General features: G+C 51.6%; 1 protein-coding gene and 1 long non-coding RNA gene across 2 annotated transcripts in view; one reads left to right on the top strand and one right to left on the bottom strand.

Annotated features, from left to right (window-relative positions):
* Positions 1–22,822, top strand: part of LOC116277073 (partitioning defective 3 homolog) — a 117,846-nt gene that overhangs the window by 76,880 nt on the left and 18,144 nt on the right. The window contains exon 2 of the mRNA XM_072955214.1: positions 1,182–1,283. Coding sequence (XP_072811315.1) covers positions 1,182–1,283 — 102 coding nt within the window. The remainder of the gene's footprint in view (positions 1–1,181; positions 1,284–22,822) is intronic.
* LOC140691568 (uncharacterized) lies at positions 7,657–9,273 on the bottom strand. Its single transcript, XR_012067304.1, has 3 exons — positions 9,175–9,273; positions 8,525–8,821; positions 7,657–8,303 (listed from the first exon to the last, which is right to left on the bottom strand). It is a non-coding gene; the product is annotated as an uncharacterized lncRNA (long non-coding RNA).

Genomic DNA, 22,822 nt, shown 5'->3' with positions numbered 1-22,822 from the left:
ATGCCCAGGAGTGGGATTGCTGGATTATATGGTAACCTTGTTTTTAGTTTTTTAAGTTAGCCATAGTGGCTGCACCAGTTTATATCCCACCAGCAGTGAGGGAGGATTCTCTCTTGGAGGCTTCATGAGGGTCCAGATTCCCCAGCCCCAGCCCTGGAAGGTCTGAGTCGGCGGATCTGGGGGAGGGTCCAGATCCTGTGTTTTAACTGTCCTTCACCTTTGCCTCCTCAATCCCAGCCTTCCCTTAAAGAAAGAGCTGTACCAAGCACAGCTGATCAGGTGGGGAAAATGGAGTGTTGAAACCTGGCTTGAACTTTTTATCAGTAATTCTGTGCTGTGGACAATTCAGGAGCTCATGGTGAAAGACAGTTCAGGGTGTTCTCATTTGGGTATGAATGGGACAGGTTGTAGAAGCTTGAAAACAACTATGTTCTTTCCTCAGACAATTTTAGGGCCTGGCTTTATGTTCTAGTGTGTGTGTGCATGTGTGCATATGCACATACGTGAGTGTGCACGCACACCCAGACACCCAAGCAGATGTGTGTGACGTTTAGAATTAAGTCCCTTTGTCTTCCTTCCCCCAGGCCCACTCCCTGTTGGGGATACGGGTGCCGGTTTTGGGGTGTTTTTGGGGGTATGTCTTTGTGCATATGTCCTCTTTACAGAAACGGACTTGTGCTCATGTCAGCGCTCTTCTGTGTCCATGTGCTTAGACGTGTTTGTAGCGATGGCTTTGCGCCACCACGGCAGGCAGCCTCCTTTTCTTCAGACGGGCTGGGACGTGAGGTTTTCAGATGTATTGTATATGCTGCCTGCTTGTTAGAATGTCTTAGTAGATTGGATTGGGAGGATTGAGAAGGATTCCATACTGGACAGTGGGGACCCCTGCACACTTCAGAGAGGTCAGTGTTCCGTGCACAGCGAGGGTGCTGGTTTCCATGGTTTCTGTCATAACAGCGGGTCAGCGTCTGAGCCAAAGGGACGTGCGAGCACCAGTGACCCCGTCCTACAGAGAGGAAACCGGGCCCAGCCAAAGAGGGGCCCCTGCACGATCAGCCCATCGCGGTGTTGCTGATGGGGTCCGGTCCTGTCTGCGGCAGAATGTCATCCTAGTGTGCTGTTGCGTGCCCTTTGCTGCTGATGCTGACTTGCTGTGTTCGGCGTTTCTGTTCCTTTCACAGGATCCAAACTGCTGGATACAGGTGCACCGGCTGGAACACGGGGATGGAGGGATTCTCAACCTTGACGACATCCTGTGTGACGTGGCCGACGACAAAGACAGAGTGAGTCCCAGGGCAGGTGCTGCCCTGAGTACATTTTGTGCAGACTGGGGAGGGCACGCGGTGGGTGGGGCACTCTCCCTCCTGTTTCAGACACACGTAGAAGGGCATGTGGGCCACTCACACCAGCGTGTCTGTTACGAGCCTCGTGAATCTTCAGCACCCTGAACCCAGGGCACAATAATTTTTTTGGTGCCTCGGACTTAATTCTAAGTTTTGGAAAGTTAAAATTGCAACGTTTTAAATGGAAATACCTTTAAGAGGTTTCCATGCCGTTCCCCCTTTATTTTAGCCACAGGTAATATCTTTCTTACAACTCGGGCCGTCACGGTGATGACTGTCTCCACAGGCCACATGCGGGGTCTCTGCTCTGAGCCCAGTGCTGGCCTTGGGGGTGCTGCCCGGCTGTACCCCAGTGTCCTCCCGTGGGCAGGGCTCCAGGAATCTCCCTTTCCTCCTGGGCGCCTCTGAGGCGCCGACACACTGCAGCTCCATCTTCACTGGCCCGCAGCAACCTTCTGTCTGTCCTCTTGGACGGGGAGGTGGGGGAGCGACACAGAGCAGGTGGGGGTCTGGGTCCCGGGCTCTGCGGGGAGAAGTCAGCGGATTAGGAGCCCTGGCTGGTGAGGAGCTGCAGCCCTCGAGTTACACTTGAAGTGAAATGACGCGGTGGGGGGTGTGGGGCTGGCGGCATGTCCTCATCTGTTCATCACAGCCAGGTGTAGCCCAGGGTGGGCTTCCACCGTGGGGTTGAGGAAGGTAGACAGGCCGGCAGGCACCGCTCGTCCCCCCGGGGGCTCCCGGACCCCTGGGCCGGGGGCCGGTGCTGCTGGGCTCTGTTCACGCCAGCCCTCCCGACGGTCAGCGCAGGGCCAGCCTCAGAACTGGCCGGTGTCTCGTGTTTTCTGGAAATCCTATGGAAAAGGAAGGCTCTCAGGTCACAAGTATTGCGAAGTTCGTGGATGTTTGATTTCCATCCCGCTGCCGTGGCCGGGAGCACACAGGTCAGACGTGGGACTCTTGTACCCTCTGTCCCCTCTGCTCTTTGTCCCGTGCCCTGCATCCTTGTCCTGCGGTCCCCCGGGAGAGTACCATCCAGAGACTTGAATGGTAGTTCCGTGCGGTTCGGCTCCAAAGCCTGAGCAGCCTGGGAGGTTTCTGAAGCGCTGAGCCGGGTGTCCTTCCCTGGATGTCCTTCCCCGGGTGTCCTCCCCGGCCCTGGCGCCGGAAGAGGCGGGTGAACGTTGTGCTGCTCTTCCCCCTGCCTCTCCCTTTTCTCTTTTTTGGTTGTTTTTCGCTTCTACAAATATAGCAGGGCCTCCTGTGACAGAGAAGGAGGGGTCACCCACGGCCCCGCGGCCCCAGCCTCTGGCGTCCTGACGCTTTCTTCCTTCAGACACACGCACTCTTCCTCTTAAACACAACGACCTGCTCTTTGGAGCTGATTGTAAATCTGCTTCCACGTGTCTTGACGGCAGCTGTGCCGACATGGCTGCCCCGAGTCTCGTTCAGGGCCTGACGTGCCCTCGCTGGCCCTGTTTTGGGTTCTCAGGTTTTGTAACGGAAGCTGAGAGACCCCGGGAGCGTACCCTGCACTCCAGTTTCCTTTCTGAGCACAGACTTAGGGGCTCCCCTCCCCCGGCGCGACCCTGCTTTGCTCTTATCTTCCGTCTGAGTAAGTGGAGCGGATGTAAATGGGCTCTGAGGTGCCTCTGTGCCGCGCCCCCTCGCCCCGGGTGTGGTCCTGGGCCTCGGTCGCCGTGGGAGTGGGGTGCCTCCATCCTGGGAGCTCTGAGCTGAGTGGACCCCTGTGTCTGGCAGCACACGGCGGGGTGGCAGGTTTCTGCAGCACAGGGAATGCGCCCCCCGCGCCCCCGTCCATGCCCCACTCCAGACGCTGCTCGTGTGGAGATGCGGGTGCTCACCGATGGGTGTCAGCAGGGGCTTTAAGGCTGGGCAGAGGCTTCCTGACAGCGCAGGTACGGCCGCCCTGGGGGCCGTTTCACGTGCTCTCTGTGGCTGCTGGTTCTGCGAGCCTCAGTCGGGTCGCGGTGGTCGCTGTCCTTGTTTGGATTTGGGGGTGACTTGTTACTCAGCAACTGAGACTAGCACACCCTTTTCCACCAGGGGGACCATTAGATCACGTAAAAGCCTAGGATAAGGCAGACTGTGCGACCTCAAACAGCTGCCATTAAAACTGTAGCAAACTTACTAAGATGTGTTTTAGATTTTATATCCTCAAGTGACTTTTGATGATGGTCATCCACACTTTCTGGAATCTTTTGCTGTGTGTCCTGCACAAGGTAAAACATCTTGTAACCTTAATAATCCTTAAAACCTTTTCCAGGAAGGCTTTAAAGATTAGTAAGTGAAATAGGATTTTAGGCAGTTTTATATCATGTAAATTAAATTCAGTTAAAAAAAAAAGCCAGAGGGTCCACTGGCCACTGACTGAAGCAGCACAGTCAGCCTGCACCTGCTCTCTCCCGGTGGGTGGGTCTGTTTCCTCGGCTGACACTCACCAAGTCACGGAGCCCCGTGGTGTTCCCACGGCGCATCCAGCCCCGGTCACCGCGGCTGTGCTGCGAGACCCCGAGCGCCGGGCTGGGTCTGGTCTCAGTTTCTCCCTGGCTGGTTCTTCCTGATCTGTCATTTGCCGTCAGGGAGCACCCTCAGCTCCTGGGAACTCCTGGCCCTTCTGGGGCCCCTCTGGGCACCACGGCCGACTTAGAGAACACAGCAAACGCGGGGCTTCACCTCTCCCCGCGGGCCGGCCCTGGGACTGACGGTGAGGTGGTGACCGGGGGTCTCACGTGCACCTGAGCGGCATGTGGAGTCGGGGGATGGTCAACAGGAAGGGTCCCTTCCCGCTCTCACCACTGCCTTCCCTTCTGCCTCTGGTGCTGCAGGTGACTTAAATGTGGTGTCAGGCACTTCCTTTGTCACACTTGGGTGTAATTTTGTTTTGACCAAGAGCAGTGTCATGCGCGTTCTGTTCTGGCGCTGGCCTTGTGAGACGCCTTCCTGTCCGTCCCGCCCTGCAGGGGAGGGGCTGGAGGAGGGCAATGGGCACCCCCCGGGGACAAACTGTGTCTAGACCGGGGCTAGGCGCGGAGGGGCTGTGCGGAGACTGGCAGCTGCTGCTTCCTGGGCAGAACCCGGATTCTGTGGGGACCGTCTGGCCCGGGTCCTCACGTAGGAGAAAGTTGAGAAAAAGAAACTTGTAAAATGTACTGGGGTTTGGGCAGGTAGCCGGTAGCCACCGGCACGTGTCGGTCAGAGCCCAGCCTTCCCGCTTGCCTTCCCTGTCGCCCTCGTGACCGCCGTTGCTTTGTGCCCCTTCTGCGTTAATGACACCACTGCCCGTCAGATGTTTCCTGTTAGTGTTTCCAAATGTATTGTTACGAATTTTGCTTTTGAAATGCACGCATGGCGGGACTTTCAGGTAAGAGACTTGCGTTGATTTTAAAAATTCAGTGTGATCCTGTCTCAGGTGTTTTTTATTACCTGTGTGTGAAGTGTAGAGCGTTACCGTGCTTGTTTTGGCATCAAGTCCTGAACAGTAACCCATGTCCGGCAGGGCGGTGCTTCCCTGTTGGTAGAAACCACGCCCGAGTGTGCTGTGTCGGGGCTTCTGCGCCCTGGCTCTGGGTGACGGACGACGGGGGAGAAGCCCCGGGGTGCTGGCGCCCGTATTCTTTGTATCTGGAGTAAGGGCCGTTCAGGTGAGCTTACCTGGTGATAATGAAAGGGGTTCTTAAAGCGTGACTAGACCCTGCTCTGTTAAGAAATGGATTGCTGCTTAACTTACAGTGAGCTTGTAAGTGACAGAAATCTAATTTTAATTTCTTTTGAGGCTCTCTGTTTCTCCTTATTTAATACATGATCATGTATGTGCCTGATAAGAGAAAGTTTTGAGATTTGAATTCCTTTGTTATCGAAACAAAAGCAGTAAATTGTAGCATCATTTGAATTGTTTGTAGAAAGTCCACATCCCGGAGGGGATGATACAGGTCCGTGGTAGTGTGTGTGCTTAGCATGCGTGAGGTCCTGGGTTCAGTCCCCAGTACCTCCACTAAAAACAAACAAAAAAGTCCATATTCTGAGGGTAGAGGTGGGGGGAGTTCCTGAATAACTTCTTTTTCACGCCTTCCTCCTTTTTCAGGGGAGGAACTAATTTCTTGCTGAGGAATTGGTCCAGAGACAGAATCTGATGCTATTCTATTTTTTTTTAAGAGTATTCTTACTTATGCCCTTAAATGTGAATAGGATTTTCAAACATGCCAAATTCCCCTTAATCCTGAATACATAAAACCTTAAAATCAAATTGGGTATGTTGTGGAAAAAAAAACAGGAAAGAACTGCAGGAAAATTAATGCACTGGGGCCCATTTTGCATGTCGTCAGGGATACCAGTTTGTTGACATTGCATATTGTGCCTTCCTTAAAATTGTCAAATGTAAAAATACGCGCGCATGGACGGGGGAGACCTCTGATACCAAGTAGGTGATAGTTGTGTTTTGCTCTTGACAAATTCAAGCAAGTTATGTGTTAGTGGAAAGTAGTAATAATTGAGATGACTGTGTCCTGATTTCAAGTGGATTCTTATAGTTGTTACAAAATATCTAAGCATGTAAAATTAATTTGAATTCAGTGTTTTACATGCAAAAAAAGGTATGGATTGCAGGCTGGGGCTTCCAGAAGTGTGGGTGGTAGGGTGCAGCACTGGGTGCTTTTTCCAAATTAAAAGTGGTTGCATAAGGTAAGATGGATCACGACGTTGCTGGGGTTTTCACGGCGACCAGCCTGTTGGTGTGAATTTTGCTCCTCAGGCAGGTTAGTCATGGAATCTCTATTCCTTGCCTTCCCTTGAGGTGAATGGGTGCAGCCGTGGGAACTGAGCTTTTAAAGCGGCAGTCCTCGCCTTTCCGTCTTGGGGAAATGTGCCTCTTAAAGAAACACCGCTTTCTGAAATTATCCCCACCACGAAGCCTATCTGTTTACAGAGAAACGTGACAGTGGAATGCTTGTGAGAAATATTTCTCTTGCCTTAATCCAAAGGAATAAGGTATTTGTGTATAAAGACACCACCCACTGTCTTTTGATGAATATTTGAGGTTGAGATTTACGGGAATAGTTGAGTTAAAGCTGCAGTGTTAACTGGAGCTAAGTGCCCGTCCCCTTATTGAGCAGAGACAAGGTGTTCAAGCCAGGGCCCCGGATAGTAATAATAATTTGTACTACAGCACGTGCAATAACTTCCTTTGAAAGACAGCAAGGCTTAAGGTCTTTTCAGAACTTTTAGTTAACTTAGGCAACTTGCTGGGCACCTGTGGTGTGCCAGGCCCTGTATTTAGTTTGCTGAGCCGGAGTGGACTTGGTCCCTGCCTTCTTGGGGCTGACGGTCTATTGTGGGAGTCAGAAAGACTGACAGATAATGGTTCTGCATGGGGGATGGGCCAGTGAGGGTGACCAAGTCCCTTGCCCAGCACAGCCAGCTGAGGACAGGGGTGCTGGGTGATCAGGGTGACATTTGGGAAGCATCCCCAGCCGAGTGTGAAGCATGAAGGGGTCCCCGGAGGCCAGGGCACGGGCTCCGTGGGAGGTGGGGAGTGGGTCTGAGTGGTCTGACTGTGGGGCCATCCCTCGGACGGGGGTGCTGGGGGTTGGGGGGCTGGGTGACTTGGGACCCGATGGGAGATGAGGATTTAGTCCTGACTCTAGTCAGTTAACTGGGAGCCTTGGAAGTGTCAGCTAGGCAGTTGGATATTTGGAACTGAAGTGCAGATAAATGTGTGAATTTGTTTAAAAAAAAATCAGGTTGAAACGACATTCAAAATGTCTAATTTTAGTGGAAAGAATTACATTGTAAATGATTTAAGGGACAGTCTGAAGCAGTTATCTCAGGGAGGCGCCCGTGAGTGGCTGGGGGTTTTGTTGCTGTCTGGGGTTTTGACTTCTCCATAGTTCTCCTTCTGCCTAATTCCAGCGTGAGGCGAGCCCCGGGCAGCCCTACGTGCAGCTTAGAGCAGGAGCATCCCCTTTGTCGTCAGTGTGGACCTGCACAGGGAGGGAGGGAGTCAGAGAGTTTGCTAACTTGGAGTAGTTCGTGTGGACTTCGCTTAACTGGATGGCTTGATGAATTTCCTCCTAAATGGATTTATTTCAGTTACGTTCTAACGAAGAAAACATCTAAATGCCAAGCAGAGCCCTAAATAGCTAATGAATCCGAAGGGGTTATCTCCCAGCACTTTCGCATCTTACGGGCACTGGTTTGCCCTGGTTTGCCCAAGCGCATCAGTGGGGGGGGGGGCGGGGAGCAGGGCTGAGAGTGTCGCAGAGGTGGGGGTGGGGAGGGGTGTCGGAGGGAACAGAAAAGGGGGCTGGCCCCGCACGGCTGCTCTGAAGCAGCAGAACTTGGATGGTGGGGCAGCCTCTCTGGGGGAGCAGGGAGGGCTTGGCTCCCCGGGGCCACTCGGGGAGCCTGAGGGGGGCAGCTGCCACGTTGGCTATGGGCTGGGGCTGCACGCTGCTTCCCTGTTGCTTCCTCAGTGAGGGGCCTCTGCAGGGGAGCTGAGGGGCCAGGCTGCCTGTGTCTGAGTCTGCAGGACTCCTTGCTCTTCTGAGCTCTGGCTTCTCTCTCTTGCCTCGGTTTTCCCATCTCTAATAGAGCATAATGACTGTGCCCACCTGACAAGAGCGTGTTAAGTTGAAACCTGAGGATTTGTGTTGAGGCCCCAGAAACGGTCATCACTGTCCTCATCCTTGAATTCGGCTAACCATTCTCTGAATACCATTTTCTGCTGATTTAAAAACAAATAATCCAGGCTATCTTAGGCATTTGTTTTATAAAATAAGTTTCTGTAGGTAATTCACTTTCGTTTGCTCGTTTTCACACTGCTGCCAATTTGAAGACAGCTTGGTGCATAGCAGGTGCTCAGGCATAGCTGATGGAAGAAGCAGGTGATTCTCTGCGTCTTGTGAAGCTGAGGCTCCTGGTGCACCGTCAGACTGTGTATATTTTCTGAACCAGAAAGGAAGCAAAGGCCCCAGTTTTGAGTTTTAGTGTTTGGGAGCCAACAAGAACCATATCATTAAACAACAAGCGAAACTAAGCTCTTGGCACTAAAAGCAAAGGCAACAAAAAGCAAAGATAAACCAGCGGGACCACATCGAATCAGGCGGTTCTGCTCAGCAAAGGAGAAGGCGGCTACGGAGCGGGAGGAAATGTTCGGAACCACATACCTGACAAGGGGTGATGTCCAGAGTGTATGAAGGACTCGGAGACTGAAACAGCCAGACAGTCAGATCAAGTAACGGGCTGAGGAACTGAACAGACACTTTTCCAGAGAAGACGTACAGAGTGGCCACACAGAAGCAGTGTGCTCAGCATCGCTGACCTTCAGGAAAACACAGGCCACACCCACAGCATCACTTCACACCCGTCAGCCCGGCTGTTGTTGGAAGCCAGACGAGTGTTGGCGAGGACGTGGCGGGAGGGAGCCTTGTGACTGTGGCTGGGGGTGTAAGTTGGTGCAGCCTCTGTGGGGAAGAGTATGTAAGCTTCTTGAAAAGTCAAAGCTAGAGCTACCATCGGGTCCAGCAATCCCACTTCTGGGTGTTTATCCAAAGAAAATAGTCACTTCTTGAACAGGTGTCTGCACCCCCACGTTCATTGCAGTGTTGCCCACAACAGCCAAGATACGGACACAAGCCAGGTGTCCATCCACGGTGAACGGATAAAGGACACACACAGACACAGGAACATTCAGCCACAAGGAGGAAGGAAACCCTGTCATCTGTGACAACATGGATGACACCTGGCTTGGTAGACATCATGCGAAGTGAGGTAGGTCAGACAGGAAGACAAAGACGTACTATGCGATCTCACTTACATGTGGAAACTGGAAACGCCAAGCCCACAGAGACAGACGGTGGTGGTGACCAGGGCTGAGCGGTGGGGGAAAAGGGTGGTGTTGGTTAAAGGGTACAAATTTAAGATGATGAAGTTTTGGGGGTGGGATGGACAGCCTGGAGATTATAGGTAGTGATACTGTGTTACAAGTTTGAAAGTTGCTCACAAGAAACATGGTAATTATGTGATGTGTGCAGTGTTAGCTAATACTAAGGTAGTAATCATTTTGCAATATAATTAGTGCATCAGGTAAATACTTTGTACACCTTTAACTTACACAATGTTGTGTGTCTCAAAGCTGCTGGGAAGGGGAGGCCTTGTTTACAGTTTAAGAGTATTTTTTGGTCAACAATGACAATTCTCCAGAAAAAGAGCATGTCTCAGAGCAGGTGCCCCAGAATGAGTGCTGTGCAAGGCTGTTTGTTTCATCATAGTTTTCATCTTTTAAAATGTTTACCCTACGTTTTCCCTTCTCTGATATCTTGAGTGAAGTGTATGAAATACACTTGTTCACATGTAGAACCGACATCATGACAAAAGGGCAAAGGAGGAAGGTAGAGGAGGGTAGATAGTGTCCTCTGAGTAATTTTGGAGAAGTAATTATAAATGATGGACACAGACATTCTGTTTATTCATTCACAGCATTACTCATAAAGGGTAGAAGCCACGTAGGAAGCGGCAGGTTTTTATTCTCCTGGATTTTACAGTAAAAGAGTGGAAAGGAGGAGTAGTCTGCACTCCTCTGATCCTCCTGTGTTAAGTCAGCCAGTGAGACTGGAGCCTCACGCACTGCACCTCTGTACCCACGGGTGGATGGGAGGGTCCCCATTTTGAAAAGAGGGAGGATGAATGTGCTGTCTGACCCGCACACCTTCTCATTTCTCCAGGCCCCTGCCAGGCCCCAGGTAACCGACACTGCCTATTGGTGGGGGTTGGAGGAAGAAGTTAGTTTGGCCAATAAGATGTGTCGGTTTTGCCTACTGAGTTTCACTTTATTAGATTACTTGTATGTAATCTTCTTGTATGAATATTTGTTAAGATGCTAAGAACTTAGTGTGAAGTGTAATTGCATCACAACCATGTTTATTGGTGCCCCACGTTCATGCAGACTAAAATTACAGCTTCTGTCTAAGCAGGGGCTAGGCAGGTCTTACAGATGCACTCCTTCCTTCCTTCCTCTCATCCCAGTCAGCGATACCCTGGAGAAGCAGCTGGAGGTGCCCAGGGTATGTCGGGGTGGGGGGTCCTCATCTCTCAGAGCTCTCCTTGCAGCGAGGGAAGCAGATGTGAAGGCAGCGAGTTTGGGATGCGGTGGAGCATCGGCGCGGGGTGGTACTTCCGTCTGGTTGGGAAGGACAGCTCTCCGGAGGAGACAGGGGGCTGGATTTCAGGGCACGAGAAGGAGCCAGACCTGGGAACAGCTGGAGGCAGAGGGAGCAGCTCGCGCAGCAACTGACGTGGAAAAAAGGCTGAGGCTGAGGTGTTCGTGGACCCACAGAGGGCGGGTGTGGCTGGGCTGCGAGGCAGCTGGGAGAGGGGAGGTGGGGGGGCTGTGGAGGAAGGGGATATTGAAGACTGCATCAAAGCTACTTGAGATTTGCTGCTAAATGCGGTAAAAAGCCATTTCCCTGTCAGACTGAGATGTGCCATGATGAGATGTATCTTTAGAAGGCTGCGTGGGGAATAATGCCTCGTAGATGGGCGGGGAGGGGAAGGCTGCTGTCCAGTGACGAGATGACGGCGGCCGAGCCTGCAGCCCATGTGGGGGATGTGACTGGGGTGGAGACCTGCTTCGGAGCTGGAGCGTCCAGGGTCTCAGGCCGCGAGGAACGAGGGCAGAGAAGGCACTGAGGGTGACTTGCAGTGTCTGCGCTGGAGGAGCTGGGGTGAAATGGAGCCTCCTTCTCGTTTGAGTTGAAGACTTGAGGAGTGGAGTAAGGATGTGGGCCGGGAGTCAGGTCCCCTTCCTGTGGAGACATTGGACTGGCTTTGCAATGCCTTTGAGACATCCGAGCAGGTGACGAGTAGGTCCGTGGCCTGTAATTCTGAAGCTCAAGGGAAAACTTAGAGTCGGACGTAGGAATGTGGAAATCACTATGGTAAAGAATAATAGTGTTTAAAAGCATGTGACAAGTAGTGTTTCCACATGGCAGCGATTTGCAGTCATTCTGACCTAATAGTCCTCTTTATCGCTTCCTCCAGCGGTGCACACCCTCGCCTTAATACTTGCCTTGACTGTGGTGGAAAATGCGAGTGCATTTTAGTTAGGAAATTAGTGTAAAACCTGCCAGAGGAACTCCTTAAGTTCTCCTGAATCAGAGCATTTGAATGAGAGTGACATGAGGTTAGATTCCGAGGAGAACAGCCAGGTATAAAAAGCTGTAATGAGCCGACTCAGGGGGACCCCTCCCCGACGCGAGGCGGCCATCGCGTTATTTCAGGATCTGCGCGGACAGTCACCCGGGAGGCCTGAGGAATCCAAGTGTGGTTGGCAGGCCCCCGACTGCCCGGAGAGCGTTCGCTCACATAGAGCAGCGAGGGCACCAGTGTGACGTGGGATGCTCACCTGCACGGGGGGTCCGGCCCCCTGGGGGCGCCCGGTGCGCTGCTGCTCCCCTGCGGAATGCCAGGCAGCCCTTCATTTTTCGGGGGCAAGTGGTGGCTGTCCTCAGGCGGCCTTTGCTTGCAGTCACGTGTGGTGTGAGCAGAGGTTTCTGTTCTGGGAACTTGAGACCCCCTAGTGGCGGTTCCTGTTCTGTGTCAGTGTCATTTTCTTTAGCTTGGCCGTGTTTATCGGATCTCTAGGTGGAACTGGAGGTACTGCAGAGAGCAGGGAGCGCTTGGCTTAAGGATCCTCCGTGAACCAGGAAGATGACCGTGCCAGCAGAGTCGTTTCATCTGAAACAGTCTTGTTCCGTGTTCTAAAATTTGGTTATCTCTCTCATCCCTTTTTTTCTTGGTGTAATTTAAAGTAATCCCAAGCAAGCAGCATGCCGTCTGCAGGTGGGGTGCCCAGGCTGGGTGGGTGAGGAGGGTGCCCCCTCCCAGGCCAGACGTGCGTGTCCTCCCTGGCAGGTCTGACGGCCCGTCTCCCGGAAAGGCCGTCTAAGTAAAGACGGTCCCCCTGCAGCCGATGAAGCTGAGCCCTGCCTCGTCCAGCGCTGTCCCCTTTGAGGCCCCCGCGTGCATTACTGATCAGCCAGACACTCTGATGTCGGCTGGCGTTGGGTTATGTAGTTTCTGCAGTTACGTGGTTTCTTTAATGATTTATGTGTGCGTTTTGAAAAAATAACGATGATATGCCACTTGTTAAAAAATGAGCAGGACTGTGAGCTAAATTTAAAAATACTGCCTTGACCGGACTACCTGTCAGTCTTGGGTTGGGCGGGTGTGTCCTAAAGCGATGGGTCTGGTGGGTCTCGTACTGGAAGTGCCGTGGGTGTTAATCGTGCTGTGAGTGTTCTCAGTGCTCAGTACTCACTGGAAACCTAGTTCTCTGATGTCTCCTGGTCCCTCCTCACGCTCAGCCGCGCGCGGTTAGACCTGAGACAAGGGAAGGGCCACACAGCACCTTCTCCTTTCCCGGGCAGAGGACCAGTGGTGCGGACTCCTTTCATTTTTCTTGTGACTGTCTTGTCCTTCACTTTCCTGAGTGAAAGCATTTGAGCTTTGATCTGTCTACGTCTTACTCACTGGAGGGAGAGAATGTTCACAGAGCTTAGCAAACCATCCTGCTAATAAGTAAGCGGGCTCGGCTTTGCAGGAGGGGCTGTGTCTGATCCTGCCCAGAAGCCGGCTGTCTGTTCTGACAAGGGGTGAGTTAGGCGTCTTTGAACCTGGCGTGTTGACTCTCAGCCCACCGACTCCGCGGCATGTGAGCACCCTGCTCACCCCGACAGCCCCCCGGCTGCTGCGCTGGCGAAGGGCGTTTTCCCTTGGTGCCGAGGGGCTGGCCCCTGGCCTCCCTACGCTGCCCGGCGTGCTTGTGTCCAGGGACAGTTACCTACGTGCAAGGGGCTCTGCCCCCCACTTGCCGCCCATTCCCAGTCTCTTGCCCTTCTCTAGAAGACTGAGCCAGACACGGGCTGTGCAGCCTCGTCTGGGGGGCTCTTGACCCGGGGATCACTTGAGAATGTCGTCCGTTTCGGACCCCGAGTCCCCGTGGATGTTGCCTTTCTCCTGGGTCGTGATGGCAAGACAGATGGACCGGGAAATGTGCAAAGAGGTGTTACTCTTTTCTGGAATTTCTCGGAAGGATTCAGTGAAGGCGCTGAGATTTTCAAGGTCATCGAACCTGAAAAGAGCCACTTCAGGAACCAGCAGAAGGCAGGTTGGTTCAGGGTTCTCTGGTGCCTTCAGGGTTCCTATGATGCTGAAAGTAGTTGACATTTTTGGAAAAGTTTCTTGATTAATTTGAACATTCTTTTGAAGTTTCCAAAGCATATAGATTTTTCTGCGCTGTCATTTGCTTTGTGGATGTTTATTCTTTACTTGTGTGTACGTGTGTTCCTTTGTTACGTGGATTTAAATTACTCACTGTCACGACACACAGTTGTGATGTTATCAGGAGATTCCGGCTCCTGTGATGAACTCCTGAGTTCTCGGAAGACGTTGTTGTAATGAGGGCCCTCATGTTACTCGAACATCTCACCGAAGAGACTTCATTGACTTCTGTGCTTAAACAAAATGGTAGAATAAAAGCAAATTAGAGTTTCTCATTTCGTAGGAATGCTGTTCCATAGGACTGTGTGGGATTCAAACGTTTTTTTTCTAAAAAATACTTGGAGCCCAGTGCATGGAAATACAGGTGACAGGAAGCCGCTCTGGCTGTGTGCTTTCTTGTTGTTTTGTTTTACTATGTGTTGAGTGTGTAACTTGAGGCTGTTCAAATAGCATGTCTTTTAATAGCATTCTCTGTTAGAAACGAAAAGATTCCTTTTCTTAGTGTTAATATTTTTGGAGCTAGTTTTCAGTTACCAAGCAACAATAATAATTGGTAACAAGGAAACATCCCAAATAAAATGTGATTTTTCCCCCTTTATCATTGATCTTTGGACAAGTGCCATGGGTTGTGTGCGCCCCCCAGTGATCTTTTGGTGGAATGGCTGTTTGGGCTCCACTGAGAAGTAGCCGTGGTCTCTGAGCCACTGATAGGGGACCGGTTGTGTTTTCTGCATCACAGATACGTGCTTCGGAACTGCTTTCTCCATGTAACTCAGCTCCAGCTCAGATACGTGGTGTTTTTCTGGTAGTTGATGAGCGATGTGTGGGAGGGAACGTCTCTCAGTGGTTTGTAAATTGGACACTGTCATCACTGCTCCGCTGTGGTCCTCACATGTCTGCTAAAGCTTGAGCGATTTTGACTTCACCTTTTCCCCCTTCTTTTCCTTATTATCATGGAGAATGTTGACATATCAGAAAAAATCGAATCACTAATCTGTTTCCTCCGGCAGGAATCGCAACCATAATAGATACTTGTTGGTTAAGAATTCTCAGCAGTCCTGAATTTTTCCAATGTGACGGTGTTTATGTGCAGATCAGTGTAATCTGAATCAAGGGCACAGAGTAAAACCCGTTTTTAAGAAATTAAACCTTCTAGAATACACAGAAAATAATGCCAAAATGAACGAGGAAATTAAGGATGCTGATTCAGCAGGCGGAATCTTTTCTCTTCCCCCTGGAAGAAGCGTGGGGTTTAAAATCCTACTCAGAGCTGAGGGTGGGGGCCCCTGTGTTGGCGGCGAGCTTGAGAATTTGAATGTGAGCGCCTGTGTTGTCATTCCAGATTCCGTGGCTTTGTTTATCGAAGTAGGGTGTGTCCCTGGAGTTCTCGCCAGAATCCAATTGTTTAATTAGATTCTGCTGAGCATTTCTAACTTCCTGCCCTAAACTGCCTGGAATGGCTTGTGGGTCCAGCGGTGGGGGTAACAGTGAAGGTGCACCGCTCCCCTAAACTTGCCCTTTGGTGGCTAAGCTCCGAGCCGTCGGGTGCAGTGAGGTCACTTTCCGCGTTAAGGGGTAGACGTGGTCTCTGGGGGGGTGTGGGGCACGTTGGCTGTGTAGCTGAAGAGCTCAGTTAGGCTCCTGCCCTCAGGTCCTGGGCCATTTTGTGCATAACTGTGTGTGACACTCTTGGCAAAGAAAGGCACTTTTTTTTTCCTTCAAGGAAGACACATCCCTCCTCAGAGCCTCGTCTCTCTGCTGGGAGCCAGCGTGTCACATGTAAGCAGCCTCATAGTTTCGTTTTTATACATCACTGCTTGAGGGAATGTTCCCATAGGAAATACGTTTCAAAATTAAGGTTTTGTTTGCTTTTGTGGGGTAGGGATGATGGTTGGAATAGGAGTGTAACGTCACCCCTGAGAGTTGTCAGGAGAATTAAGATTGTGTATTAAATGGGAAAAAACCAAGAGAAGCAGAAGTGTCACGTGCTGCACAGTTTGCTGGGCTCATGAGGGAAAGCATTCAGTTAAAGTGTGTGGTCGAAGAATCTGCCTCAGTGAAACAGCAGTCTTGGAAGTAGATGGATGGAATTCGTGCGTCAGGGTGTGTGCAGGGCCCAGTGCATGCATTTCAGCCATTTACCCCAGTACTGCCGCTTTGTCACCCATGTTTTCCTGTGTCTGTGTGACGCCTGCGTCTTGATTAGATGGGAAGTCACAGTCTAGCTGTGGAAGTCAGCAGAGTGACAGGCACTTCCTGAAGGTGAAAGGACAGAGACGCTAACTCAGAAAGGTGGGCGGTCTTTTAATTCAACAAAGACAAGCCTTAAGAACTATAAGTTGCACAGACATCCACGTGCCTGTTCAGCGGCCTTCCTTTTTAAGTGGAGCACGCGCAGCTCAAAATCAAGCTGCCTCGGTCCTGCGGGGCCTGAGGGTACTGGTTTTGAACTCTTGTTAATGGTCCTCAGGTACAAAGTAAAGGAAATCGGGTGGGTTTTGTATTCAAACACTAGGAATTTGTAGTATCTGGTGTGCGCGTGTGTGGGTGTGCGTGGGTGTGTACACGTGGGTGTGCACGTGTGTGTGTGCAGGTGGGATGCTAAGGCATCTGTCTTAGGCTTTTCCACGTTCTGACTGAGCTGCATGTGGAAGGACCACCGTGCAGCGAAGCCCAGCCCTGTGCACACACGTGGGTTTTCACCCCTGGAGCCCCGTGCGTGCACACGTGTGTTTTCACACAAGGCGTTCTCTGCTCCGTGGACGGGGCCAGTTCTCGTCAGCGAGAGCCTGTGGCCACGTCCAGGGTGGTTCCAAGCACAGCACTGCTTGTCGGAAGCCGCTGAAGCGCATGTTCTTGTGAAGTGCTTGTTAGGAAGCACCCGAAGAACATGTGACGAGTTAGGGGCCTGTAACACTTCTCCTGTTTCATAAAGTGTAACCTTTTTTTTTCTTCTTGAGAGAGAACGACTTAGCAGGTAGGATGTGTACGTGTGGACCACTTGGGAAAGTGTATTTTCCCTTTGTTACCAGAATGGTTTCCTAATCGCAGCAGAAGAGACAGTGTTGCCGCCGACGTCACCGAGATGGGAGGAGCGTGTTCCTGGCAGGTTCTGTGACGTTGCTTTGCTGCGTCTGTTTCACAAAGCGTCATCACATTGTGTTTCCTCTTACTCTTGTGTTGCCAGAGTTGTACGTTCTTGCTTTTTTCACAACCTCAGTTAATGAGACGCTTCTAAACTTAACACTTCATATTTTCAAGAGTAGCTTCTGTATTTTTTAACTTTGAGCCTAGCTTCTCCCTGTGTCACCAGGTGAGCGTGTGCAGAGTGTAGTCCTCTAAGGATCAGTTTAAAAAGTACAAACCCTCAGTATTTGCTCCCCTCAGGTTATTCTAGGGCAAATACAGGTTTCTTCCAAAAACACACCGTCTGCAGATGGAGGGGTTTCTGACTTGGACTGAAGCAAGCTTTCCTTAGTTATTTCTGGGGACATTTTGTTGGGAATTAGGCGTTAACTGCACTCCTCAGTCTCCTCCGACACTGAGTTATAAGATGGTTTGGTCTGACATGGCAGCCAGGTTAAAGTGGGCTGAGATGGTTTTGACTCTTAAGAATAGGTCCATCCACGTTTTGCTTTCTGTTTGTTTTGTGAGCGGGAGGTAATTAGGTTGGGTTGTATTTGGAGGCGGTGCTGGGGATGGAGCCCAGGACCTCGTGCCTGCTAAGCTCGCGCCCCACTGCTTGGCTACACCCTCCCCCCGGAACAGGTGAATCCAGAGCTTTCAGTGGTTACCATCAAAGGGGAGTGGGGTGCATGCAGGTGGAGTGCGTGGCGGGAGTGCTGATGACATTTGCCATCCTCAAGGTGACAGAAAGGCTGCTGAACGATTTTTGAGAAAGAATCAAGCGCGGCCAGGGTCTCTGCCTTTACCCTTGTTCTGCACCTTTACTGGAGTCACAGTCTCCCCGCACCAGAGTGACCCCAGCTACAGGCGCCGGCTGCGGAGTCAGGAGGGAGGACAGGTGCAGGGTGCGAGCGGGAGGGTTGGTGCGCGTCCTTCCGGAAGCGGCCGTGCGCGTAGGGGGTGCGGTTCACACCGTGGTGTGTTGGTTGCATCTGTTCCCCGTGGGGAACTGGCTCTTTTGGGTTACAGAGGGTGACTGTTGCCACATGGGGCCACACGGCTGCGTGGCCAGAGTGCCTCGGTGCTCAGCTGGTGGCACATTCCTGGTTTACCTTTTTGGGCTGTGAACTAAGTGTGCTGTAGTTTGTGTTAATTTGTGCTGTAAACGCCTTCAGTTTTGTGCTTGATCATAAGGGTGGGTGAGAAAGGACGATCCGTCGTCAGGAACAGCTCTTCTGGTGGAGGCGCAGGGGAGGACCCTGCGAATCAGACGCACGTGAGTAAACCCAGGCTTCTGCTTTCAGTGATGTGTCCATTTTCAGCTTGTAGCTTTAAAGCCACGGAACGTGTTGTTTCTGAAACCCATGGCCTGCGCCCGCGTCCCCCGGGAGGGCTGTGCCGGCTTTCCTGTGACGGCTGGAGCAGTGGACGTTCGCTCCTGAGGAACCGGTTGTCTCTGACGTGGAAACACACACGGTTGTGTTTCGGCAAGCGTGTTCCTTTTCCGTTTCTTCTGGCCCGCGTTTCAGTGTGTCTTGCAGCATTGTGCGGTGACATCAGCCCTTAGTTTTAAATTTTTTGAGTTTACTTTTCATATGGAGTTTGAACTACGTACTACTAAGATGTGTGTAGTAAACAATTTCATTAGTTTTTTAGCACAGTAGTCTAAGCATCAAGCATCAAGCAAGTTTTTATGTTTTAAGACATTGTTTGAACCTTGTGGAGGAGGTAAGTGCATTGCTGGAGGAAGCTGGTTTTAAATCTGTCTTCTTCAGAGGTTTGACCTACGTGAATCACTTTATTTTTCCTTGCTGAAACTGGCATTTTTGTACAATTCGGGTATGTTTTTACATCTGAGTTCCCTAACTCACAACTATTTCTTCAGCATGAGAAGCAGTGGCCTGGTTTTATCACGTGTCTTACCCTTTCAGGGGAGCCGAGACTGTGAGAAAGGAGGTCTGGAGATGGAGCCCAGGCGGCTGTCTGACGCTTGCGAGATGCAGTCTGAACGCTCCTGGGTTGTCCGGTTTATTGCCATATAGCTGCTCATGACGTTCTCTTACTGTTTCTCTGTGCACACTGGGTGCGTCCAGCAGGACTGGCCCGGAAACGGGAGCCCCGGTCTGTCCCACGTCACCGCGTGTCAGTGCTGTCGTGCTTGCAATCATCTACTGCTAATGTTTCTCAAATACGCCAGACACAAAATCATCTTAAGTCATCGTGCATTTTCAGAGTGCTGGTGACCCGCCGCGGGCCTCCCCACTGCCCTTACTCTCGGTGTTGACCATTGTGTTCTGGGAAACTGGGCTGACACCCAGGGCGCAGCCCATTCTTGAGGCATTAAATTCTAGCTTCTGACCTGTTGGCATCACGTTGACAGAAAGGTTGCTTCCGCCGGCTGGTTGGCTGGATTTTGCTCTTGGGTTTCCAAATCAATTTCTCAGCCTGTATGTCGAGAGTCCTGGGCTGGCTGTTTGTAACTCAGTGGGGGGAGTTTCTGAGAGTTTGGGAGCAGACATTTACATTGTTGAGGGCGGGGAGTCTGGATGCACGGAAGAGTGTGATTTCAGATTAGGTCCAAGCGAGGTCTGCTTCAGAACTTGTCTTTAGTTTCCGGAACCCTCAGTCCCCTGCTACGTGTGCGGGTCTGCCTGCCCCACGTCCTGCCTCGAGGATGAAGGGAAGGCAGGCAGCACACCCAGGGGCGGAAGAACAGGCAAGGAGGCCTCCGCGCACAGACAGCTGGGGCCAGCGACAAGCTGAGACTCCAATGGTCAGTCGTCCTGCAGCGCCACCTAGAGTCTGGCGCCGACGCTGGACTGGCTCCCGAGCGTGGCTCTTAGACACGTTGTGTTGTGCTGGGAGCTGCGGCTTCTTGCTGCTTGAGTGGCTGCGTGGTCAGCATTTACTGCATGAATACACACGCTAGGGTTTTCAGTGATGCACCTTCTGTGCTTGAGCTGGGCTTTTTTGGAGGATTGGCTTTTATTTAGGCATAAATTAGGTTTGTGAGAATCCCTCTTGCAGTATGACTACTGTCTCGCTTATTTGAGTGGCCGTACCTACACTGATGAGCACATGCTAGAAATCTTTACTATAAACAACGTGCACAGATTGTTCTAACACAGGAGACGTCTCCAGGCAGACTTTCCTTGTTACTTGAAGCTGTGCTTTCGCTCACGTTGTCCCTGTTCGGTCGGATGCTGTTCCAGAAAGGTGTTCATTCCTCCCTTTGGGCTGTCATCCAGCTGAAAATAGGCACAAACACTTACATAATTTATGAAGCAGTTCTGAACTGTCTGCAGATTTGGCATAAGCCATTACAGAGAGGAGGACAGCGTGTGCCTGAGGACCTGGAATGAGGAGAGAAGGTATTTAGCATTTTGCAGGGAAAGACCTGCTTGGGGTGACCCTCTTCGTAGCCTTGTCTGGAATGACGGATGCCGTGGCCGCTAATTTGACTAAGAAAAAGGTTTTGATTCCATTTGCTCTTGGTACAGACTTGACATGAATATATTAAAAGCACTCTTTCTGGGGAAAAAGGGGAAAGTTTTATAGATGAATGGAATGACACAGCGTCTTTAAAATGTACGCCATGCCTCGCACCCTTCATGCGCAGGGGCGGGTGCGGGGTCACACCCCAGAGCCCAACCCCTGTGCTCCGGGTGCTGTTTGTCACATCAGCTTTTGCCCATGGTCAGTACCTGGAGGTCTGGGGAGCGAGGAAGCTGACCGTGGGGCAGAAGGGCCAGCAGCTCTCTCGACCGCTCTGAGATGTCAGTGAATGTGGACACGTGGGGACGCCGCGCCCTGCCTACTGGTCCCAGGGGCTGCATCTCAAGCCCTCCCACCCCCGGGCTGCAGGATCTTTGGAGCAGGGGTGCCGTGGGGAACCTTCGTGCAGCTTCGATAGCCCCAGTTGCCCCCTGTCCCCATGGGAAGGGCTGAGCTGAAGCTCAGGGGCTCCTGTCCGGGTGTCTCCTTGCACCACAGCAAAGGCCCCCGTCCCTGACTCTGCTCCGCTGTGGTGTGACGGCTCTCACTGTGCGGTCCCTCCCTCCTGCCGTGAACGCAGTAGGGGCCTGTGGACCGTAACCCAGGCCCAGTTCGGGCTGCAGATGAGTAAGTAGATGCTTCCAGTTTTTTCGTTCTTCTTGATTCTGTGCGAAGATGAGGCATAACAGCTGTGACTTTCTGTCCGAAGCTCCACAGAACAGAGGTTTGCCCCCGAGTCTCCGCTCGGACGTAGCTGACCTGGCGGTCCCCTCCTTCTGCAGACGCGAGCAGTTCGGGAAAAGCGGCAGGACCGTCATCAGGCCTGCTCAGTGCAAAAGCTCCCTCTGGTGCCTTGTGGTGGTCCCCGACCTGCTCGCGGGCTTCAGGGTGTTTGTGGTGGGCTGTGCTTCCTAATGCGCTGTTGCTTTGTTAGTTACAGAAGAGTTAGCCTCGTCAGCGTGTCGGGGGCGTGACGTGCGTCTTTTCTGCCCCTCGTTTCTCAGGTGGAGTAATTTCAGCTTCAATTCAAAAGTAGTTTCTGACTTGAGGTTCCCGGTAGGTCCTGAAGGGCTGCGTTCTGTATGAGGATGAAAAGTTCTGTTCTGCAAAATCCCCGCACTGTTTGCACCAGTCCGTGTGGCTGTCATCGGAGCCCTTCTGCCTCATGTAAAAAGTGGCTCCGGTAGGTAATATAATACGTGAAAGGATGCCTGCTGTGGGTTCAGCTTCTAGAAGTTGCCCTTGTTTGCTTGTTTATTTTGAAGTGGAGTTGATTTGCAACGTCCTGTTAGTTTCTGGTGTACAGCATGGTGATTCAGTCGTGCACACGTATTTCACATTCTTTTCCATTTTAGGTTATTACAACATAGTGAGTGTAGTTCCCTGTGCAGTACAGTGGGACCTTGCTGGTCATCTGCTTTATATACAGTATGTTTTAATTTTATCTTTCAGTTCGAGTGTAGTTGATGAACAGTGTTGTGTTTCTGGGGCACAGCGTCGTGACTCAGTTACACACGGATACGTGTTCTTCTCCTCTGTAGGTTACTGCAAGGTACTGACTGCAGCTCCCGGGGCTGTACAGCGGGCCCTTGCTGTTTATCTAGTTTATACACAGTGGTGTGTCTGCTAAAAAGCCCTTCGGGCCGGCATGGACTGTGAGGGGCGGACTGGGACGCAGCGTCAGGCAGCACAAGAGTGGCTTAGAACTCCGCAGTGGGACGTGGAGCCTCCGTGTCGTGTTGACAGTTCTTCAGCCTGGACGCGGCCAAGTGCAGCTTGTGTGGGTGACACCCGCCGTGCACTGTGGTGGCTGCACCGGGCCACTGTCTCAGGCGGGTCTCGGGTGGGCCTTGCAGACGTCTATCCGTATGTTCACTGCTGTGCGTTCAGGGCAGTGAGGGGACGACAGACGTGATACTCACAGGCAGTCTTTCTGCTCAGCTGGGCTGTGCCTCTCAGCTGTAGTGCCTGGGTGGGGGGACCCCATAACCACAGTGCCCGTGTGGCCCTGAGCACGGTCGTGACATCTGACAGCTCCCGTGCCTAAAATGTACTTCATGTTCAAAACCTTTACTCTCAGTTTAAAATCACCTATCTTTAGAGAAAAGTAAACAGTGCAGGCATTTATGTAGATACTGTGTGTGGTTCAGCCGGACTTCTGTCCTGTGATAAGCCTTAATTAAAACAAGGACCGTCAGAAATTAGTTTCAGAGTTGGAATTAAACAGAAAAGTTTTTTATAACAGTATGATTTTTAAGCACTGGAAGGAACTTCAGAAATAATTTTTAGCGGGTTCCCTCCTTGGAGGAGGAAGCACAGGCTGGGGTGATGTGTGGCTTCTTGTTGGCAACGAGCCTGCCCCAGGCGCAGGGTCTCCCCGTCCCGGTTCCCTCACATCCATCTCCTTTTCAGACCAAGCCAGTGCTCATGTGTGCTCTTGTTTTGCGTGAAATCTTTCTATTAGAGTGGATTTTGTGGGTAGAGTCTCGCCATAAGGTAGTACACAACTGGATAACAAATACTTTGAAAATAACATCCTATGTAAATTCAGCACTTACGTGTGC

The sequence above is a fragment of the Vicugna pacos genome, chromosome 35, assembly GCF_048564905.1.
Source record: "Vicugna pacos chromosome 35, VicPac4, whole genome shotgun sequence".
In the NCBI taxonomy this organism is placed as follows: Eukaryota; Metazoa; Chordata; class Mammalia; order Artiodactyla; family Camelidae; genus Vicugna; species Vicugna pacos.
This window is presented reverse-complemented; position numbering and strand designations above follow the sequence as displayed.